The following is an 18,855-nucleotide window of genomic DNA, read 5'->3' on the forward strand; positions in this document are numbered from 1 at the left end:
TGTGTGTGTGTGTGTGTGTGTGTGTGTGTGTGTGTGTTGGGTTGGTCAGTCTCTCTCACTGTGTGTGTGTCGGGTTGGTCAGTCTCTCTCACTGTGTGTGTGTGTGTGTGTGTGTGTGTGTGTGTGTGTCGGGTTGGTCAGTCTCTCTCACTGTGTGTGTGTGTGTGTGTGTGTGTCGGGTTGGTCAGTCTCTCTCACTGTGTGTGTGTCGGGTTGGTCAGTCTCTCTCACTGTGTGTGTGTGTGTGTGTGTGTGTGTGTGTGTGTGTGTGTGTGTGTGTGTGTGTGTCGGGTTGGTCAGTCTCTCTCACTGTGTGTGTGTGTGTGTGTGTGTGTGTGTGTGTGTGTGTGTGTGTGTGTGTGTCGGGTTGGTCAGTCTCTCTCACTGTGTGTGTGTCTCTGTTGGTTTGCAGGCCCTGTCTTTGGCAATAAGGACAACTTCACTGGGCTGGGGGTGTTCGTGGATACCTACCCCAACGAGGAGAAACAGAAGGAGGTAGGAGGAGGAGGAGAGCGAGGAGGGGAGGGGAGGAGGGGAGGAGGAGGAGGAGGGGAGGAGGGGAGGGGAGGAGGGGAGGGAGGAGGAGGAGGGAGGGGAGGTGAACTGTCTCAATTCTGCTCGGACTTACTTGGGTCCAGTCCAGTCCAGTTCAGTTCTTCTCAGCCAGGTTCCAGCTCACTAACAACGCTTCACATCTTCCATTCGCTTTGTTGGTCTCGCGTGACAAACGCCTGTTATCAGTGAGCATGTCCAGCCGACCCTGTCTCTCATATCAGTGAACATGTCCAGCCGACCCTGTCTCTCATATCGGTGAACATGTCCAGCTGACCCTGTCTCTCCTATCAGTGAGCGTGTCCGGCCGACCCTGTCTCTCATATCAGTGAGCGTGTCCAGCTGACCCTGTCTCTCCTATCAGTGAGCGTGTCCGGCCGACCCTGTCTCTCATATCAGTGAGCGTGTCCAGCCGACCCTGTCTCTCATATCAGTGGACATGTCCGGCCGACCCTGTCTCTCATATCAGTGAACATGTCCAGCCGACCCTGTCTCTCATATCAGTGAACATGTCCAGCCGACCCTGTCTCTCTCATGGTATGGGAGGTCCTGCAGTGTTATGATCTGCTGGAAGTTGTATAAATTCTTTCAGTTTTTTAAAGGTTTTGTGTTTTTGTCGTTGTGTTTTTTGTTTTTTTTCCCTCTCTCCTGCTCTCCGCTCGTTTCGGGGGAAACAGAGCCAGAAGAGGAGGTTCAGCCCCAGCTCCCAGGTATTCACCCCTGACCCCTGACCCCTGACCCTACTGGCATGCGCACCCCCTGATTGGGTGCCCCCCCCATTTCATCGCTCCTTTAATTTTTAATTTTATATTGATTTATTGTAGTGGTCCTCCTTTCTTTTATGTCTGTAGGGGCAGTGGGACGTGTAGTACTGTGTGTGTGAGTGTGTGTGTCTCTGTGTGTGTGTCTGTGTCACTGTGTGTGAGTGTGTGTGTGTGCGTCTGCGTCTGTCTCTGTGTGTGTGTCTGTGTGTCTGTGTCAGTGTGTGTGTCTGTCTCTGTGTCTAAGTGTGTGTGCATCTGCGTCTGTCTGTCTCTGTGTGTGTCAGTGTGTGTGTCACTGTGTGTGTCTGTGTCAGTGTGTGTGTCTCAGTGTGTGTGCGCCTGTCTGTCTGTAACCGCGCTTACTGTTCACGAGTGATGAAGTAATTGATGTATTTTATTGGAGCCGTCAGCCCCAGTATTTCATACAAAGTTTCAGTTATCATTATAAGAATTACAATTACAGCAGGCGTGCTGAGACTCCACTACGACTGCAGTTACCCTGTCACTGATAAACAGGACACGGAGCCGGTGTCTCCGCTGACGCCCGTGTCTGTCTCTCCCCCCAGCGGCTCTTCCCTCTGGTTCTGGCCATGGTTGGTAACGGATCTCTGAGCTACGATCACGAACGCGACGGGCGCCCCACGGAGCTGGGCAGCTGCACAGCGCTGGTGCGGAACCTGAACCACGACTCCTTCCTCGTGGTGCGCTACGTGCGGAGGAGGCTGACCGTGAGTACGGCCACACGAGAGACCCCTTCACTGACCACCGAGGGGTTCCGGGCAGCGCTGCCACGGTTACCAGCCCGCCGCTGGATCCCAACCAGAGGAGGCTCGCTGCTCCAGCGGTTAACGAAAAGGGGCTTGATACCAGGAGGTTCAAATCCCACTGACTCCCTGTGTGTGTGACCCTGAGCAAGTCACTGAACCTCCTTGTGCTCCGTCCTTCGGATGAGACGGAAAACAAACGAGCTCCTATTGGAAGTGACTCTGCAGCAGCAGCAGCAGTTGTTGATGATGCAAAGTTCACCCCCCTAGTCTCTCTAAGTCGCTTTGGATAAAAGCGTCTGCTAAATGACTCCTCATCAATAATAATATAACAGAAACAGAAGCATGCTGCCTCACTGAATCTCTGTGCAGTGTCTCAGTAGCCCTCTCCTTCCCTCCCTGCTCGCAGGTCATGATTGATATCGATGGGAAGCACGAGTGGAGAGACTGTCTGGATGTCCCGGGGGTCAGGCTGCCTCTCGGGTATTATTTTGGGGTGTCCTCGGTGACGGGGGATCTGTCAGGTAGGGGCTCTCTCTCTCTCTAGCAGTCCTGTTAGTCCTGCCTCAGTGCTGACTCTGTGCTTGCCTCCCCTCTCTTCTCTCTCTCTCTCTCGCTCTCTCTCCTGTTAGCCCTGCCTCAGTGCTGACTGTGCTTGCCTCCCCCCCCCTCTCTCTCTCTCTCTCTCTCTCTCTCTCTCTCTCTCTCTCTCTCCTCAGTGCTGACTCTGTGCTTGCCTCCCCCCTCTCTCCTCTCTCTCTCTTTCTCCTCAGTGCTGACTCTGTGCTTGCCTCCCCCCTCTCTCTCTCGCCTGCCTCAGTGCTGACTCTGTGCTTGCCTCCCCTCTCTCTCGCCCCCCTGTCTCTCAGATAACCATGACCTGATCTCTCTGAAGCTGTACCAGCTGACTGTGGAGCGCAGCGAGGAGGAGGAGCTGCTGGACAAGGAGGTGTTCATACCCAGCGTGGACAACTGGGAGCTGCTGAGAGGTGAGGGACAGGGACCGGGGGGCACAGAGATAGGATAAATCATGGACCAAGTGAGAGCTGAGACACTGAGACAGGGGGACGCGGTGAGAGGTGAGACACAGAGACAGGGGCACATGATGAGACACTGAGATAGACAGGGGGACGTGCTGAGAGATGAGACATACAGGGACATGGATACATACTGTACACAACGTTGAACTGCTGCAAGGGGACACACTCACAGATATCTATCCTTTTTCCCCAGGGGCACCGTGTCTTGCCCTTTCTCTCTCTCTGTCTCCGCAGTGCTGGATCAGGCTGAGCCCATGGGCACCGTGTCTCCCCCTCACCTCACCTCACCCTCTCTCTCTCTCTCTCTCTCCGCAGTGCTGGATCAGGCTGAGCCCATGGGCACCGTGTCTCCCCCTCACCTCACCCTCTCTCTCTCTCTCTCTCTGTCTCTGCAGTGCTGGATCAGGCTGAGCCCATGGGCACCGTGTCTCCCCCTCACCTCACCCTCTCTCTCTCTCTCTCTCCGCAGTGCTGGATCAGGCTGAGCCCATGGGCACCGTGTCTCCCCCTCACCTCACCCTCTCTCTCTCTCTCTCTCTCTCTCTGTCTCTGCAGTGCTGGATCAGGCTGAGCCCATGGGCACCGTGTCTCCCCCTCACCTCACCCTCTCTCTCTCTCTGTCTCCGCAGTGCTGGATCAGGCTGAGCCCATGGGCACTTTGTCTTTCTTCCTGCTCGTGCTCTTCAGCATCCTGGGCTGCATCATACTGGCCATCCTCGGGGTCATCACCTACCAGAAGTGGAGCGAGAGGGACAAGAGATTCTACTGAGAGAGAGAGAGAGGGGAGGGGAGAGAGAGAATAGACTGAGGCTGGAGAGGGAGAGGGAGGGGAGGGGGTAGAGAGAGAGGCTGGAGAGGGAGGGGAGGGGGTAGAGAGAGGGAGGGGAGGGGGTGGAGAGAGGCTGGAGAGGGAGGGGAGGAGGGGGAGGGAAAGGCTGGAGAGGGAGGGGGGAGGGGGGAGGGGGTAGGGAAAGGCTGGAGAGGGAGGGGAGGGGGTGGAGAGAGGCTGGGAGATATGGGGAGGAGTGAGAGACAGCACGAGGGTTTGGCCGGGGGAGCTCAGAGCCGCTGTGTTTGTGCTGCTTGAGACATTCCTATCGGGATCTCTGAGGAGTATTCGTCAAGACGGATGAGGAGCGGAGCTGGATCCCAGGAGCTTTACAGCGGCGCTATCGACAGGAGCTCCCCTGTCCTGTTTTAAATACAGCGGCGCCATAAATCTGAGATTGAATCCAGGGGACAAGTCTGCTTCTCTGCCTTACTGACCTGAGATCAAGCGTAGAATCTGTGCTGATCAGCGAGAGGGAGAATCCGTCTGGATACGAATGAAGCGAGAGGCGCAAACACTGTGCTGTACCATCGAGATCACTCTGGGACCTATTTATTTATGTTTAGTATTTTTTATATATTTTCTCTCTCTCTCTCTCTCTCTCTCTCTCTCTCTCTCTGACGGCACAGTCTCTTGTGAAAGGAACCTTGTTTTTATACCAAGTTTACTTAAAATTATAACCCTGCCCTCCTTTACACAGCACAGGAGCAAAGACAATTGAGTGCCCTGCCTGCTTCACAGGAATGCGAAACTGATTTTACAGGCATTGTCTAGATCAAGCGTGTATCTGTATGTAGTTGCTGCTAGGAGCCGTGGTTTTTACCTAAGAGCAAGGAAGAGGGCTTGTAAATAATTTTACTTGTTAACTGAACCCCCTTGTGCCTGCCTCAGAGCTGCCTGTGTGTGCGTTTCCAATTCATTTTTAAAAATCCCTTTTAACCAATTCCAGCTCATCACTGTTTCAAAATCGCAGTCGGCAGCGTTCTGTTAAAATGAGATTCTCGCAGCAGAGGCGACGCGGGACTTCAGTCGAAGTCGCTGTCTGTCTGTTTTTGTTAGTCAATTTAAAAATCGGTTTCAAACGAAAGCAGTTGCGCGATCGCAACAGTTACGAAAATTACAATTCTGACTGGTGGATTTATTTTTTAAAAAAGGAATTGGACCTCGATAAAGACGCGCAACGGCGTAGAAAACGAGACAGACGCGGCGCGGAATTCAGGGTCCGTCTGAAGGCAAAGAAGGGCCGTTGCAAACGGACCCGCCGGTGCGTTTCTATAGAGTCGTTTCTGTCTCGGTTTGCAGTCTGACTCAGTGTGTATTCTAGCATTCAAAACGGCTGTATTGTTATTATTAGTGGTAGTATTATTTGCACGTTAAATAATTGTATCTAAATGAGTTGTTGGATTCCTGCATGGTCCTCCTTGTGTGACGTGTGTTGTGTGTGAAATTGCACGAATTTTATTTATTTATTTATTTTCCTGTAGTTTCTCAGTTTGAGTTGGTTCTCCCTCCATAATTCAATAAACATCTGCTGTTTTTATTTCTACAGCTAAAGCCTGTCTGGTTTTTAATGTGCTCTGAAATGTCTTTATAATATATAGCACTAGACCCTGATATTGATGAGATCCAGCCCTCTGAAATGTCTTTATAATATACAGCGCTAGACCCTGATATCGATGCGATCCAGCCCTCTGAAATGTCTTTATAATATACAGCGCTAGACCCTGATATTGATGCGATCCAGCCCTCTGAAATGTCTTTATAATATACAGCACTAAACCCTGATATTGATGCGATCCAGCCCTCTGAAATGTCTTTATAATATACAGCACTACACCCTGATATTGATGCGATCCAGCCCTCTGAAATGTCTTTATAATATACAGCGCTAGACCCTGATATTGATGCGATCCAGCCCTCTGAAATGTCTTTATAATATACAGCGCTAGACCCTGATATTGATGAGATCCAGCCCTCTGAAATGTCTTTATAATATACAGCACTAGACCCTGATATTGATGCGATCCAGCCCTCTGAAATGTCTTTATAATATACAGCACTACACCCTGATATTGATGCGATCCAGCCCTCTGAAATGTCTTTATAATATACAGCACTACAGCCTCAATAAACTACAATAACAGCATCCGGTCCAGTAACCTCAGTAAGTGGCTAGCTAGGAAGGACAGCATTCCAGGGACAGGCAGGACGTCTTGCTGTAGCGACTGCTTCGTCCCTCTGGTCAGCGCACAGTATAAACACAGCAGGTCTCTCAGTCCAGTACAGGGTGCAGCACGTTTCAACGCCAGCTACACTCGCTTTTAGAAATGATCACATCTCTTGTCTTAGCACCCATTTATTTTCTTTAAAAAACAAACAAAAAAAACCCCAATATATTTAGATCAGCAGCATTGACTTTGTGGTTAAGGCAATTGTTGAGAGAGAGAGAGAGAGAGAGAGAGAGAGAGAGAGAAGCCCAGGACTGAATGACAGACAGACAGACAGACATGTGCTGCATCGTATAATATTGCAGCTGAAGATGTCTCATTGGAAGTGCTGATAGAGGCTTTTCAATATCAGCACTGCTGTGTGTGTTATATATATATATATATATATATATATATATATATATATATATATATAAATATGATGAGACGTAAAAGCGAGGTCCTATTGGAGGCGACGCTGAAGCAGCAGTTGTGATGCACAGTTCAACCCCTAGTCTCTGCAAGTCGCTTTGGGTAAAAGCATCTGCTAAAAGACTGATATAATAATAATATTTATAAATATTTCTGTACATTAACTTTGGCAATACTCGTATAACTGGTCATGCCCGATAAAGAATTTGGAAGCTAACTCTGTCTGTCTGTCTGTCTCATTGTCCATTCGCCTTGCGTCTCCAGCCCTTAATTCTCATGCACCCTGACATAATCCATAAAGAAATAAAGAAAACGATAGCCCTTGCTGTGGAACGTGGAATAATGGTCTTAAGGTCACTGAACCTCCTTGTGCTCCGTCTTTCAGGTGAGACGTTCCTGTAAGTGACTCTGCATAGTTCACACACCCTAGTCTCTGTAAGCCTTGGATAAAGCAGGCGTCTGCTAAATAAACACTAATAATAATAATAATCATCATCATCATCTTTGGTTCAGAAGCTGCCTTGAAGAATGCAGTTAACATTGAGAAGTGATTTTTTTTTTTTTTTTTTTTAAAACATTGATGAGCCACAAACAGGCTGCACAACACTGCAGCACCAGTGTGAGACGTTTCTTACTGAAATCAACGATACCATCGCTTACCCAGCCCCCCGAGCACGCAACGCTAAAACCACAAACTGCCAGAAACTGCTAAAACCTGACACTGAGATAGACAGGGGGACGTGCTGAGAGATGAGACATACAGGGACATGGATACATACTGTACACAACGTTGAACTGCTGCAAGGGGACACACTCACAGATATCTATCCTTTTTCCCCAGGGGCACCGTGTCTTGCCCTTTCTCTCTCTCTGTCTCCGCAGTGCTGGATCAGGCTGAGCCCATGGGCACCGTGTCTCCCCCTCACCTCACCTCACCCTCTCTCTCTCTCTCTCTCTCCGCAGTGCTGGATCAGGCTGAGCCCATGGGCACCGTGTCTCCCCCTCACCTCACCCTCTCTCTCTCTCTCTCTCTGTCTCTGCAGTGCTGGATCAGGCTGAGCCCATGGGCACCGTGTCTCCCCCTCACCTCACCCTCTCTCTCTCTCTCTCTCCGCAGTGCTGGATCAGGCTGAGCCCATGGGCACCGTGTCTCCCCCTCACCTCACCCTCTCTCTCTCTCTCTCTCTCTCTCTGTCTCTGCAGTGCTGGATCAGGCTGAGCCCATGGGCACCGTGTCTCCCCCTCACCTCACCCTCTCTCTCTCTCTGTCTCCGCAGTGCTGGATCAGGCTGAGCCCATGGGCACTTTGTCTTTCTTCCTGCTCGTGCTCTTCAGCATCCTGGGCTGCATCATACTGGCCATCCTCGGGGTCATCACCTACCAGAAGTGGAGCGAGAGGGACAAGAGATTCTACTGAGAGAGAGAGAGAGGGGAGGGGAGAGAGAGAATAGACTGAGGCTGGAGAGGGAGAGGGAGGGGAGGGGGTAGAGAGAGAGGCTGGAGAGGGAGGGGAGGGGGTAGAGAGAGGGAGGGGAGGGGGTGGAGAGAGGCTGGAGAGGGAGGGGAGGAGGGGGAGGGAAAGGCTGGAGAGGGAGGGGGGAGGGGGTAGGGAAAGGCTGGAGAGGGAGGGGAGGGGGTGGAGAGAGGCTGGGAGATATGGGGAGGAGTGAGAGACAGCACGAGGGTTTGGCCGGGGGAGCTCAGAGCCGCTGTGTTTGTGCTGCTTGAGACATTCCTATCGGGATCTCTGAGGAGTATTCGTCAAGACGGATGAGGAGCGGAGCTGGATCCCAGGAGCTTTACAGCGGCGCTATCGACAGGAGCTCCCCTGTCCTGTTTTAAATACAGCGGCGCCATAAATCTGAGATTGAATCCAGGGGACAAGTCTGCTTCTCTGCCTTACTGACCTGAGATCAAGCGTAGAATCTGTGCTGATCAGCGAGAGGGAGAATCCGTCTGGATACGAATGAAGCGAGAGGCGCAAACACTGTGCTGTACCATCGAGATCACTCTGGGACCTATTTATTTATGTTTAGTATTTTTTATATATTTTCTCTCTCTCTCTCTCTCTCTCTCTCTCTCTCTCTCTGACGGCACAGTCTCTTGTGAAAGGAACCTTGTTTTTATACCAAGTTTACTTAAAATTATAACCCTGCCCTCCTTTACACAGCACAGGAGCAAAGACAATTGAGTGCCCTGCCTGCTTCACAGGAATGCGAAACTGATTTTACAGGCATTGTCTAGATCAAGCGTGTATCTGTATGTAGTTGCTGCTAGGAGCCGTGGTTTTTACCTAAGAGCAAGGAAGAGGGCTTGTAAATAATTTTACTTGTTAACTGAACCCCCTTGTGCCTGCCTCAGAGCTGCCTGTGTGTGCGTTTCCAATTCATTTTTAAAAATCCCTTTTAACCAATTCCAGCTCATCACTGTTTCAAAATCGCAGTCGGCAGCGTTCTGTTAAAATGAGATTCTCGCAGCAGAGGCGACGCGGGACTTCAGTCGAAGTCGCTGTCTGTCTGTTTTTGTTAGTCAATTTAAAAATCGGTTTCAAACGAAAGCAGTTGCGCGATCGCAACAGTTACGAAAATTACAATTCTGACTGGTGGATTTATTTTTTAAAAAAGGAATTGGACCTCGATAAAGACGCGCAACGGCGTAGAAAACGAGACAGACGCGGCGCGGAATTCAGGGTCCGTCTGAAGGCAAAGAAGGGCCGTTGCAAACGGACCCGCCGGTGCGTTTCTATAGAGTCGTTTCTGTCTCGGTTTGCAGTCTGACTCAGTGTGTATTCTAGCATTCAAAACGGCTGTATTGTTATTATTAGTGGTAGTATTATTTGCACGTTAAATAATTGTATCTAAATGAGTTGTTGGATTCCTGCATGGTCCTCCTTGTGTGACGTGTGTTGTGTGTGAAATTGCACGAATTTTATTTATTTATTTATTTTCCTGTAGTTTCTCAGTTTGAGTTGGTTCTCCCTCCATAATTCAATAAACATCTGCTGTTTTTATTTCTACAGCTAAAGCCTGTCTGGTTTTTAATGTGCTCTGAAATGTCTTTATAATATATAGCACTAGACCCTGATATTGATGAGATCCAGCCCTCTGAAATGTCTTTATAATATACAGCGCTAGACCCTGATATCGATGCGATCCAGCCCTCTGAAATGTCTTTATAATATACAGCGCTAGACCCTGATATTGATGCGATCCAGCCCTCTGAAATGTCTTTATAATATACAGCACTAAACCCTGATATTGATGCGATCCAGCCCTCTGAAATGTCTTTATAATATACAGCACTACACCCTGATATTGATGCGATCCAGCCCTCTGAAATGTCTTTATAATATACAGCGCTAGACCCTGATATTGATGCGATCCAGCCCTCTGAAATGTCTTTATAATATACAGCGCTAGACCCTGATATTGATGAGATCCAGCCCTCTGAAATGTCTTTATAATATACAGCACTAGACCCTGATATTGATGCGATCCAGCCCTCTGAAATGTCTTTATAATATACAGCACTACACCCTGATATTGATGCGATCCAGCCCTCTGAAATGTCTTTATAATATACAGCACTACAGCCTCAATAAACTACAATAACAGCATCCGGTCCAGTAACCTCAGTAAGTGGCTAGCTAGGAAGGACAGCATTCCAGGGACAGGCAGGACGTCTTGCTGTAGCGACTGCTTCGTCCCTCTGGTCAGCGCACAGTATAAACACAGCAGGTCTCTCAGTCCAGTACAGGGTGCAGCACGTTTCAACGCCAGCTACACTCGCTTTTAGAAATGATCACATCTCTTGTCTTAGCACCCATTTATTTTCTTTAAAAAACAAACAAAAAAAACCCCAATATATTTAGATCAGCAGCATTGACTTTGTGGTTAAGGCAATTGTTGAGAGAGAGAGAGAGAGAGAGAGAGAGAGAGAGAGAAGCCCAGGACTGAATGACAGACAGACAGACAGACATGTGCTGCATCGTATAATATTGCAGCTGAAGATGTCTCATTGGAAGTGCTGATAGAGGCTTTTCAATATCAGCACTGCTGTGTGTGTTATATATATATATATATATATATATATATATATATATATATATATATAAATATGATGAGACGTAAAAGCGAGGTCCTATTGGAGGCGACGCTGAAGCAGCAGTTGTGATGCACAGTTCAACCCCTAGTCTCTGCAAGTCGCTTTGGGTAAAAGCATCTGCTAAAAGACTGATATAATAATAATATTTATAAATATTTCTGTACATTAACTTTGGCAATACTCGTATAACTGGTCATGCCCGATAAAGAATTTGGAAGCTAACTCTGTCTGTCTGTCTGTCTCATTGTCCATTCGCCTTGCGTCTCCAGCCCTTAATTCTCATGCACCCTGACATAATCCATAAAGAAATAAAGAAAACGATAGCCCTTGCTGTGGAACGTGGAATAATGGTCTTAAGGTCACTGAACCTCCTTGTGCTCCGTCTTTCAGGTGAGACGTTCCTGTAAGTGACTCTGCATAGTTCACACACCCTAGTCTCTGTAAGCCTTGGATAAAGCAGGCGTCTGCTAAATAAACACTAATAATAATAATAATCATCATCATCATCTTTGGTTCAGAAGCTGCCTTGAAGAATGCAGTTAACATTGAGAAGTGATTTTTTTTTTTTTTTTTTTTAAAACATTGATGAGCCACAAACAGGCTGCACAACACTGCAGCACCAGTGTGAGACGTTTCTTACTGAAATCAACGATACCATCGCTTACCCAGCCCCCCGAGCACGCAACGCTAAAACCAGAAACTGCCAAAACTTATTTTTTTTTTCCTTTTAAACAAAATGTAACATTAGCATATCCCCCCCCTCCCCCCCACCAACTTCAGAAAAAAAAAATTATATCTAAGCCAATTACACAGCAGCGTGCCCGTGTATTAGAACAGCCCATCGCTTCTGTAGTTCTGATTTACTGCGCGTCTGAAATCAAACCGCTGGAGATGAAACTCCAAAACAGGCAAGTGAGCGATTGTCTCATTTAATGGATGATTTTAACAGACCACACGTGCGATTCATTTAAAATAGTCACGAGAAAAGGAACACAGAGCCACACGTGATAAAACGCAGGAGACTTTTTAGAAGTTGTTTAAGACGCCTGATTAAAGCACAAAGTGGTCTGACATTTTCACACACGAGCGTGTTTCTATATCACTGATTACTGAGCGGAGATTGAAATTCTCACACCCAGAGGTTTGCATGCAGGCGGGTATATGAAGGATATCGATGGCAGATCGGGAGGTGTTGTAATACATGTGCACACCGCTGTAACACTGAAAACAAAACCAGGCAATGAAAACGAAGTACAGTCCTCACACTGCATCACGCTGTTCCAGGAGGACAGGGCTGAATTTTATCACCTTTCCCCGGGACAACTACCAGAGCCCTCGATGACCCTGTGATTCAAAATGGGCAGCAGCGTGGAGTAGTGGTTAGGGCTCTGGACTCTTGACCGGACGGCCGTGCGTTCAATCCCAGGTGGAGGACGCTGCTGCTGTACCCTTGAGCAAGGTACTATACCTAGATTGCTCCAGTAAAAACCCCAACTGTATAAATGGGGAATTGTATGTAAAAATAATGTGATATCTTGTAACAATTTGTAAGTCGCCCTGGATAAGGCCGTCTGCTAAGAAATAAATAATAATAATTCAACTCTGTAAGACTCCTTCCTCCCCCTCCCACTGCTTTACATGGGGAAAAAGCGTCCGGCTCCTATGAGGTCATCATGCATTAGCTTGCTAGTCTTGACCCCATATATATCTATATAAAGATTAGAATTTTATTTTTCTTATCTGCCCTCATACGAGGTCGCCGTGCATGAAATTCAGCCCTGCAGTATGAAGTCTGTTATATAAACAGATACAAGCTTAAGAACAAGGTCACTTTGTTTGTTCTTTGCTACTGAAAACATCTCAAGCTGCATGTGCTTGCATATTGGAACCAGGGGTCTCAGCACTGGCACTAGCACACCCCCCACTCCCACTCCCACTCCCACTCCCACTCCCACTAACCAGCATTGGAAAAAACAATTCAAACGACAGAAATAAAAAAATAAACACAGCGAATGGCAAACGGAACATTGTGGGGGGGTGGGGGGGTGGGGTATACACTTTAAGGAATTTCCTTTTCAACAAACGAGATTCACAGTCCAAATAAAGACTTGAACCATATTTTCACGCACACTCCCCACGACACAACCCAAACCCGAGGGAACACGAAGCCTCTCTCAGGAGCAGCGTCTTGAAACCTGCTTCCAGGAGACCCCCGGGAGACCTAGTTTGAGGGTGCTGTATCAAACCCCCAAGTCTCCCTGCCTGGTGTGCCGCGCAGCGCCCCGAAACCCTGAGCTTTATAAACACAAATGAGGCACGGCTCAGAGAGAAGAAGAAAAAAAAAAACAGGAAGATAAAGGGCAACCCTGAAAATCTAATTTCTAATCAAATAACTAATGGAAGTTAGAACGTAGAAGACAGACAGTGTCACACATACTGCACACGCACACACTCAGGTCTCTACAGCCCGTTCTGCTCGGGCTCCTCAGGTCTCTACAGCCCGTTCTGCTCGGGCTCCTCAGGTCTCTACAGCCCGTTCTGCTCGGACTCCTCAGGTCTCTACAGCCCGTTCTGCTCGGGGCTCCTCAGGTCTCTACAGCTCGTTCTGCTCGGGCTCCTCAGGTCTCTACAGCCCGTTCTGCTCGGGCTCCTCAGGTCGGGTGTCTTGCTGGCTGCTCCCTCTGTCTGGTTGCTGTTGCTGCTGCTTGGTGTTGAGGTTGCTCGCCTCACAGCACTCCCCAGCCCCCCCATGACACAGCCTCCCTTCCCCCCCTGCATCTTCCTCCAGACAGGGGTCCCCATCCAGGCGGCACGCGCACACCTCGATCCCAGAGTCTCCCGTCATGTGCCTCCTCCGCCTGCCAGCGTCGTGGGAGTCCTCCCCTTCTCCCTCCCACTCCCCCTCCCCTTCTCCCTCCCACTCCCCCTCCCCTTCTCCCTCCCCCTCCCCTTGGTGAATGGACTCCACATTCTCTTTGCCCAGCTCTGAGCTGCGGGAGAGGAAGTTCTGCCTTCCGTCCGATTGGCTGGTTCCCGCTCTGGCCCCTCCCTCTGCTGGCGTGTCACAATGCGGGCTGCCTGGTTCTGGCCCCTCCCACTCCTCTTCCAGATGCTGCTGCTGCTGCTGCTGCTGTGTCAGTGATGTCACCAACATCACCGCGGGCCCCGATTGGCTGAAAGGCACGGCGGTTTGCAGGAGAGGCGTGGCCGGGATCACATCCTGTTCAGGGGAGTAAGGGGGGGGCGGGGTGGGGGGGTGTCCCGCTACTTCGTCATAAGCCGGGAGCTTACAGTTCGACCACAATCCTAAAATAAGTAAATAAGAAAGTAAATAAATTTGGGGTCAGGGGTCAAGGGGTTTGTACTCACGGAGGTAGATGGGTGGGTTGGGGGTCGGGTCTGGGTTGGGGTCAGGGGTCAAGGGGTCTGTACTCACGGAAGGTGACGGGTGGGTTGGGGTTAGGGTTAGGGTTGGGGTTGGGGGTCTGGGGTCTGTACTCACGGAAGGTGACGGGTGGGTTGGGGGTCGGGGGTCTGTACTCACGGAAGGTGACGGGTGGGTTGGGGTTGGGGTTGGGGTTTGGGTCGGGGGTCTGTACTCACGGAAGATGACGGGTGGGTTGGGGTTGGGGTTGGGGTCGGGGGACGGGGGTCTGTACTCACGGAAGGTGACGGGTGGGTTGGGGTTGGGGTTGGGGTTGGGGTCGGGGGTCGGGGGTCTGTACTCACGGAAGGTGACGGGTGGGTTGGGGTTGGGGTTGGGGTTGGGGTCGGGGGTCGGTACTCACGGAAGGTGACGGGTGGGTTGGGGTTGGGGTCGGGGGTCTGTACTCACGGAAGGTGACGGGTGGGTTGGGGTTGGGGTCGGGTCTGGGTTGGGGTTGGGGTCGGGGGTCTGTACTCACGGAAGGTGGCGGGTGGCAGCGGGGTGAAGGGGCTCGAGGCTCCCTGGTACGCCATGAGGCTGATCTCACGCTGCCTCTGCTCATGCTGGAGCCGCAGCTTCAGACGGCGGTGTCGGTACGCACAGCAGCAACTCAGGAGGATGATGACAGTCCAGACCAGCCAGAACCCTACAGAGAGAGGGGGAGAGAGGGAGGGGGGAGGGGGGAGAGAGAGGGGGGAGAGAGGGGAGAGAGGGGGAAGGGAGGGGGGGAGAGGGAGGGGGAGGGGAGGGGGAGAGAGAGATAGAGAGAGAGAGAGAGAGAGAGGAGAGACACGGAGAGAGAAGAGAAAGAAAGAGAAGAGAGACACAGATGGAAATAAGACTCCTATTGCACATCAGTTTCACCAAATCTCTGTAAGTCGCTTTGGATAAAAGCGCCTGGTAACTGACCAATTAATAAAAATAATTAATAATTAATAATAACACTAGACTTCATTGAGGGGAGTTCTGAACCCCAGGACTCGGTGCAGCAGCAGCAGCAGCAGGGCTAGTGTGAGTTTCTAACCCTGCTCACACTCCTGGCTCCTGATCATTTCAATATTAATAATAATAGACTTCATTGAGGGGAGCTCTGAGCCCCAGGACTGGGTGCAGCAGCAGCAGCAGGGCTAGTGTGAGCTTCTAACCCTGATCTAAGCCACTTCGTCATCATCATCATCATCATCACACTAATACTAATAATAACGACAGTAAAAGAAACGTGACTTCCACGTACACCACAGCTCATGGTAGTAAGTGCAGCACTCGGTCTCTCTGCAGCAGTACCCCATCTCACAGCGGTATGGCTCCCTGTTCACCCCAAAACAGAACTCCTTCCCCTGGAAAGAAACAAGCAATCAATCAATCAATCAAACAGCGCATGCAGAGCGACGGGCCGGCTGGAAGGAATTCCAATACTGACCTTTCAATCATTTAGCAGACGACGCGTTTCTCTCTTACAGAGACTAGGGGGGTGAACTCTGCATCATCAACAACTGCTGCTGCTGCAGAGTCACTTCCAATAGGACCTCGTTTGTTTGACGTCTCATCCGAAGGACGGAGCACAAGGAGGTTCAGTGACTTGCTCAGGGTCACACACACACAGGGAGTCAGTGGATTTGAACCTCCTGGTATCAAGACCCTTTCAATAACCACTGGACCCCCAAGCCTCCTTCGTTCACACGCCACGGCAAGCCGATTTTAAACGCATGTCTCGCGCAGTGTTCCAAAACGGCTTCAGCTGTTCAAAAACGACTGACTTCCTGCTGTTTGCTGCGCGGCATTAGCTGAGGATGAGGACGATAAAAAAAAACTAAAAGGGAAAAGAGAAATATAGGATTTCACGTTCTGAAGGGGAGCGGTTTGGTTGCGTGGAGCTGAAACGACTCCTGTAAGCCCACCTGTCACGTTTTGTTCCCCCAGCATCGCTGAACTCGCTGAGACCAGCGCTTCATTGCGTTAGTCCCGTTCAGAATAACCTGGGACTATTTATTAACAAAAGACTTTGACTCTAAACGCTTTACAAGTGTATTCGTCGACACACTTGAATTGTCCGACTCCCTCCTTCGCTCAGATTGGTTGAGATTCATGCAACTTTGCTGAAAGGCTGAAGCGTGTTCTGGGCTTATTCAACACGCTGTTGTATACAAGGGGTTAACACGACGCAGCGCTGCTGAATTCTGCCTGTCGCTACAACATGTTTCACCGCGTGATCCGTGTCAGCTTCACATCGGCCCGTGTTTCTGCACCTGGCACCCAGACATCACCCATTACATAACAACACTGAAGAGACCCATCATACAGTAACACAGAGAAACACTATTGAAAAACTCAAAACCAGAAACCAATGGGTCCAGTACAATTATCTAAATAATTATTATTATTATTATTATTATTTATTTCTTAGCAGACGCCCTTATCCAGGGCGACTTACAATTGTTACAAGATATCACATTATTTTTACATACAATTCCCCATTTATACAGTTGGGTTTTTTAATGGAGCAATCTAAGTACCTTGCTCAAGGCTATAGCAGCAGTGTCCCCCACTGGGGATTGAACCCACGACCCTCTGGTCAAGAGTCCAGAGCCCTAACCACTACTCCACACAGCTGCCCTGTTATTGTTTTTTTTTTAAATCTAGCAATTATCTAAATGCTAGATGTCTGGACCTTTAACTGTCATATAACCCCCAATTATTATTATTATTCATGTTAATAACATTATTATTATTATTATTATTATTATTATTATTATTATTATTATTATTATTAGGGAAGAGAGAGCACCAGTGGGATTATATAGCAGTTAAAGGTGTAGTTTACTAGCATTTAGATAATTGCTAGATTATAAAAAAATACTACTACTAATGATAGTAATAATAATAATAAAAATAATAATAATAATAATAATAATAATAATAATAATAATAATAATAAATAATTATCACTTTTTAAAAACGCATTGTGATATTAAATTAGCACTCCAAGTAGTACGAAATATAATGGTAAAAGGTTGACACCAAATAAATAATAATAATAATAATAATAATAATAATAATAATAATAATAATTAATGTAAATTGGCGGATCAGGGATGCCAGTTGATAATTAGTTGATAAGGGTTAGGGCTGCCATCTCTGGTTCACGGCATCCACAACATTAAGAGGCGACCCTTTAAACCGAGTGGCTGTGCCTGTGAACGACCTGCAAGCACGACTTCAATACGCTGAACAAATTACAAAACAACGCGCACCGCAGAACGATATCGAGCCAAATATCGAGCCATCCACCCTCGCGAGTCGCGCTGTTGGGTTCACACGGCGGTACACACAATACCAGCCAATATACCCCTCTGAATTATACAGCATTATATAGTTCAAGTAAGTTATTTATTTAGACCACGTCCTCAAAAGTGTCTGCTATATACAAATTATCCTTTCTGCTGCCAAAGAAAACGTTTTTTAAAACAACAAATAGATTATATATATATATTAGCTCAAAGAGCCAGCTGCCCAACGTTTCGATATGTTGTACATATTTTTCTCAATTTATATATACATATATAGATGATAGATAGATATAAATAAATAAATAAAGACTCACATACCGTTACATAACTGTAAAAAGTATTTAATCGAAAGTGCGTATCTCCACACAATGCGGAAATACGCTTATAAACCTTTAGCAGTCTTCTACAGAAAATAAATGCGTGTTTAAATGCATTATGTAACACACACGGCACCCTGGTGCAGTTCTTGCAAGGGCAAAGAGAAAGTTTTAAACACGACCGTGATGTGAAGTTATTTCAGTTAAGTTTAAAAAATAAAACAACGCACAAGGGCCTCTTCACATTAGTCGATCCACGGACTAACGTACAAGACGCCGCCGACCTCGGGACCTCAACCCCGGCTTACCTGCACCAGACAGGCCCCTGTACAAAGTAAACAGAGAATCGAGTCCCGGGGAGTCCGCACCATCTTTCTGGGTTACCGGCCGGGGGACACCGGGCTATTCATGTAGAAGCGTTTATTTACAATAAACCTTTTTATAATTGTAATAATTATTATTAATATTATTATTTATTTAATTATTATGAGTACGTGTTTCGTTTGCTCTCGATCATGCAATGGTGGTACTGATATCACTCAGAGCCCGCAGGGGGCGGTAGAGTCCCGTTAGGAAACCGGTCCTGACTCGCTATCGATGGCAGGTACTGGTAATTATTATTATTATTATTATTATTATTATTATTATTATTATTATTATTATTATTATTATTTATTTCTTAGCAGACACCCTTATCCAGGGCGACTTACAGTCGTAAACAAAAATACATTTCAAGTATCACAGCACAAGTAATAATACAATTAAGAGCAAGATAAATACAATGACTTCGGTTCAAGCAAGTACAAGTGTGACAAAATACGATTCAATAATACAGCAGATAACAGTGACAGTGATAGTTACATCAGGATATAATTAAATACAGAATACTACAGATTAAATAACACTTGTGACAGATTACAGTACTCTAAAGTACAGGATTGGATGTAGTAAAATAGGAGGCAGATAAGAGCAAGTAAAGCGCATTTAATAAATAATAACAGGGCTGGGAATCAGACTCCTATTGCACAGCAGTGTCACCCAGTCCAGGTTTTAATAGCAGCTTGATCAGCCCCAGTGTGTCTATTATTATTTATTTATTTATGTATTTATTTATTTATTTATTTATTTATTT

At 47.8% G+C, this 18,855-nt stretch overlaps 2 protein-coding genes across 5 annotated transcripts in view; one reads left to right on the forward strand and one right to left on the reverse strand.

Moving 5' to 3' along the window:
- The window catches only part of LOC131730376 (VIP36-like protein), an 8,055-nt gene extending 4,111 nt beyond the window's left edge, over positions 1-3,944 (forward strand). Inside the window, exons 4-9 of one of the 4 annotated variants that reach the window (XM_059020455.1) lie at positions 413-495; positions 1,230-1,262; positions 1,883-2,044; positions 2,490-2,604; positions 2,950-3,069; positions 3,355-3,620. In XM_059020455.1, the coding sequence (XP_058876438.1) occupies positions 413-495; positions 1,230-1,262; positions 1,883-2,044; positions 2,490-2,604; positions 2,950-3,069; positions 3,355-3,605 (764 nt within the window). In that variant the 3' untranslated portion in view covers positions 3,606-3,620. Of the gene's footprint in view, positions 1-412; positions 496-1,229; positions 1,263-1,882; positions 2,045-2,489; positions 2,605-2,949; positions 3,070-3,354; positions 3,621-3,749 lie in introns of those variants that run through there. The other 3 variants (XM_059020457.1, XM_059020456.1, XM_059020458.1) reach the window with 3 other exon arrangements.
- Positions 3,945-11,446: 7,502 nt separating this feature from the next.
- Positions 11,447-18,292, reverse strand: LOC131730375 (WW domain-binding protein 1-like). The gene is made up of 5 exons (XM_059020454.1): positions 18,032-18,292; positions 15,354-15,456; positions 14,598-14,765; positions 13,628-13,998; positions 11,447-13,579 (listed from the first exon to the last, which is right to left on the reverse strand). The coding sequence occupies exons 1-5, from the start codon at positions 18,092-18,094 to the stop codon at positions 13,319-13,321; spliced, it is 966 nt and encodes a 321-aa protein (XP_058876437.1). The 5' UTR covers positions 18,095-18,292; the 3' UTR covers positions 11,447-13,318.
- Between the last annotated feature and the right edge of the window lie 563 nt (positions 18,293-18,855).

This window comes from Acipenser ruthenus, unplaced genomic scaffold (genome assembly GCF_902713425.1).
Source record: "Acipenser ruthenus unplaced genomic scaffold, fAciRut3.2 maternal haplotype, whole genome shotgun sequence".
In the NCBI taxonomy this organism is placed as follows: Eukaryota; Metazoa; Chordata; class Actinopteri; order Acipenseriformes; family Acipenseridae; genus Acipenser; species Acipenser ruthenus.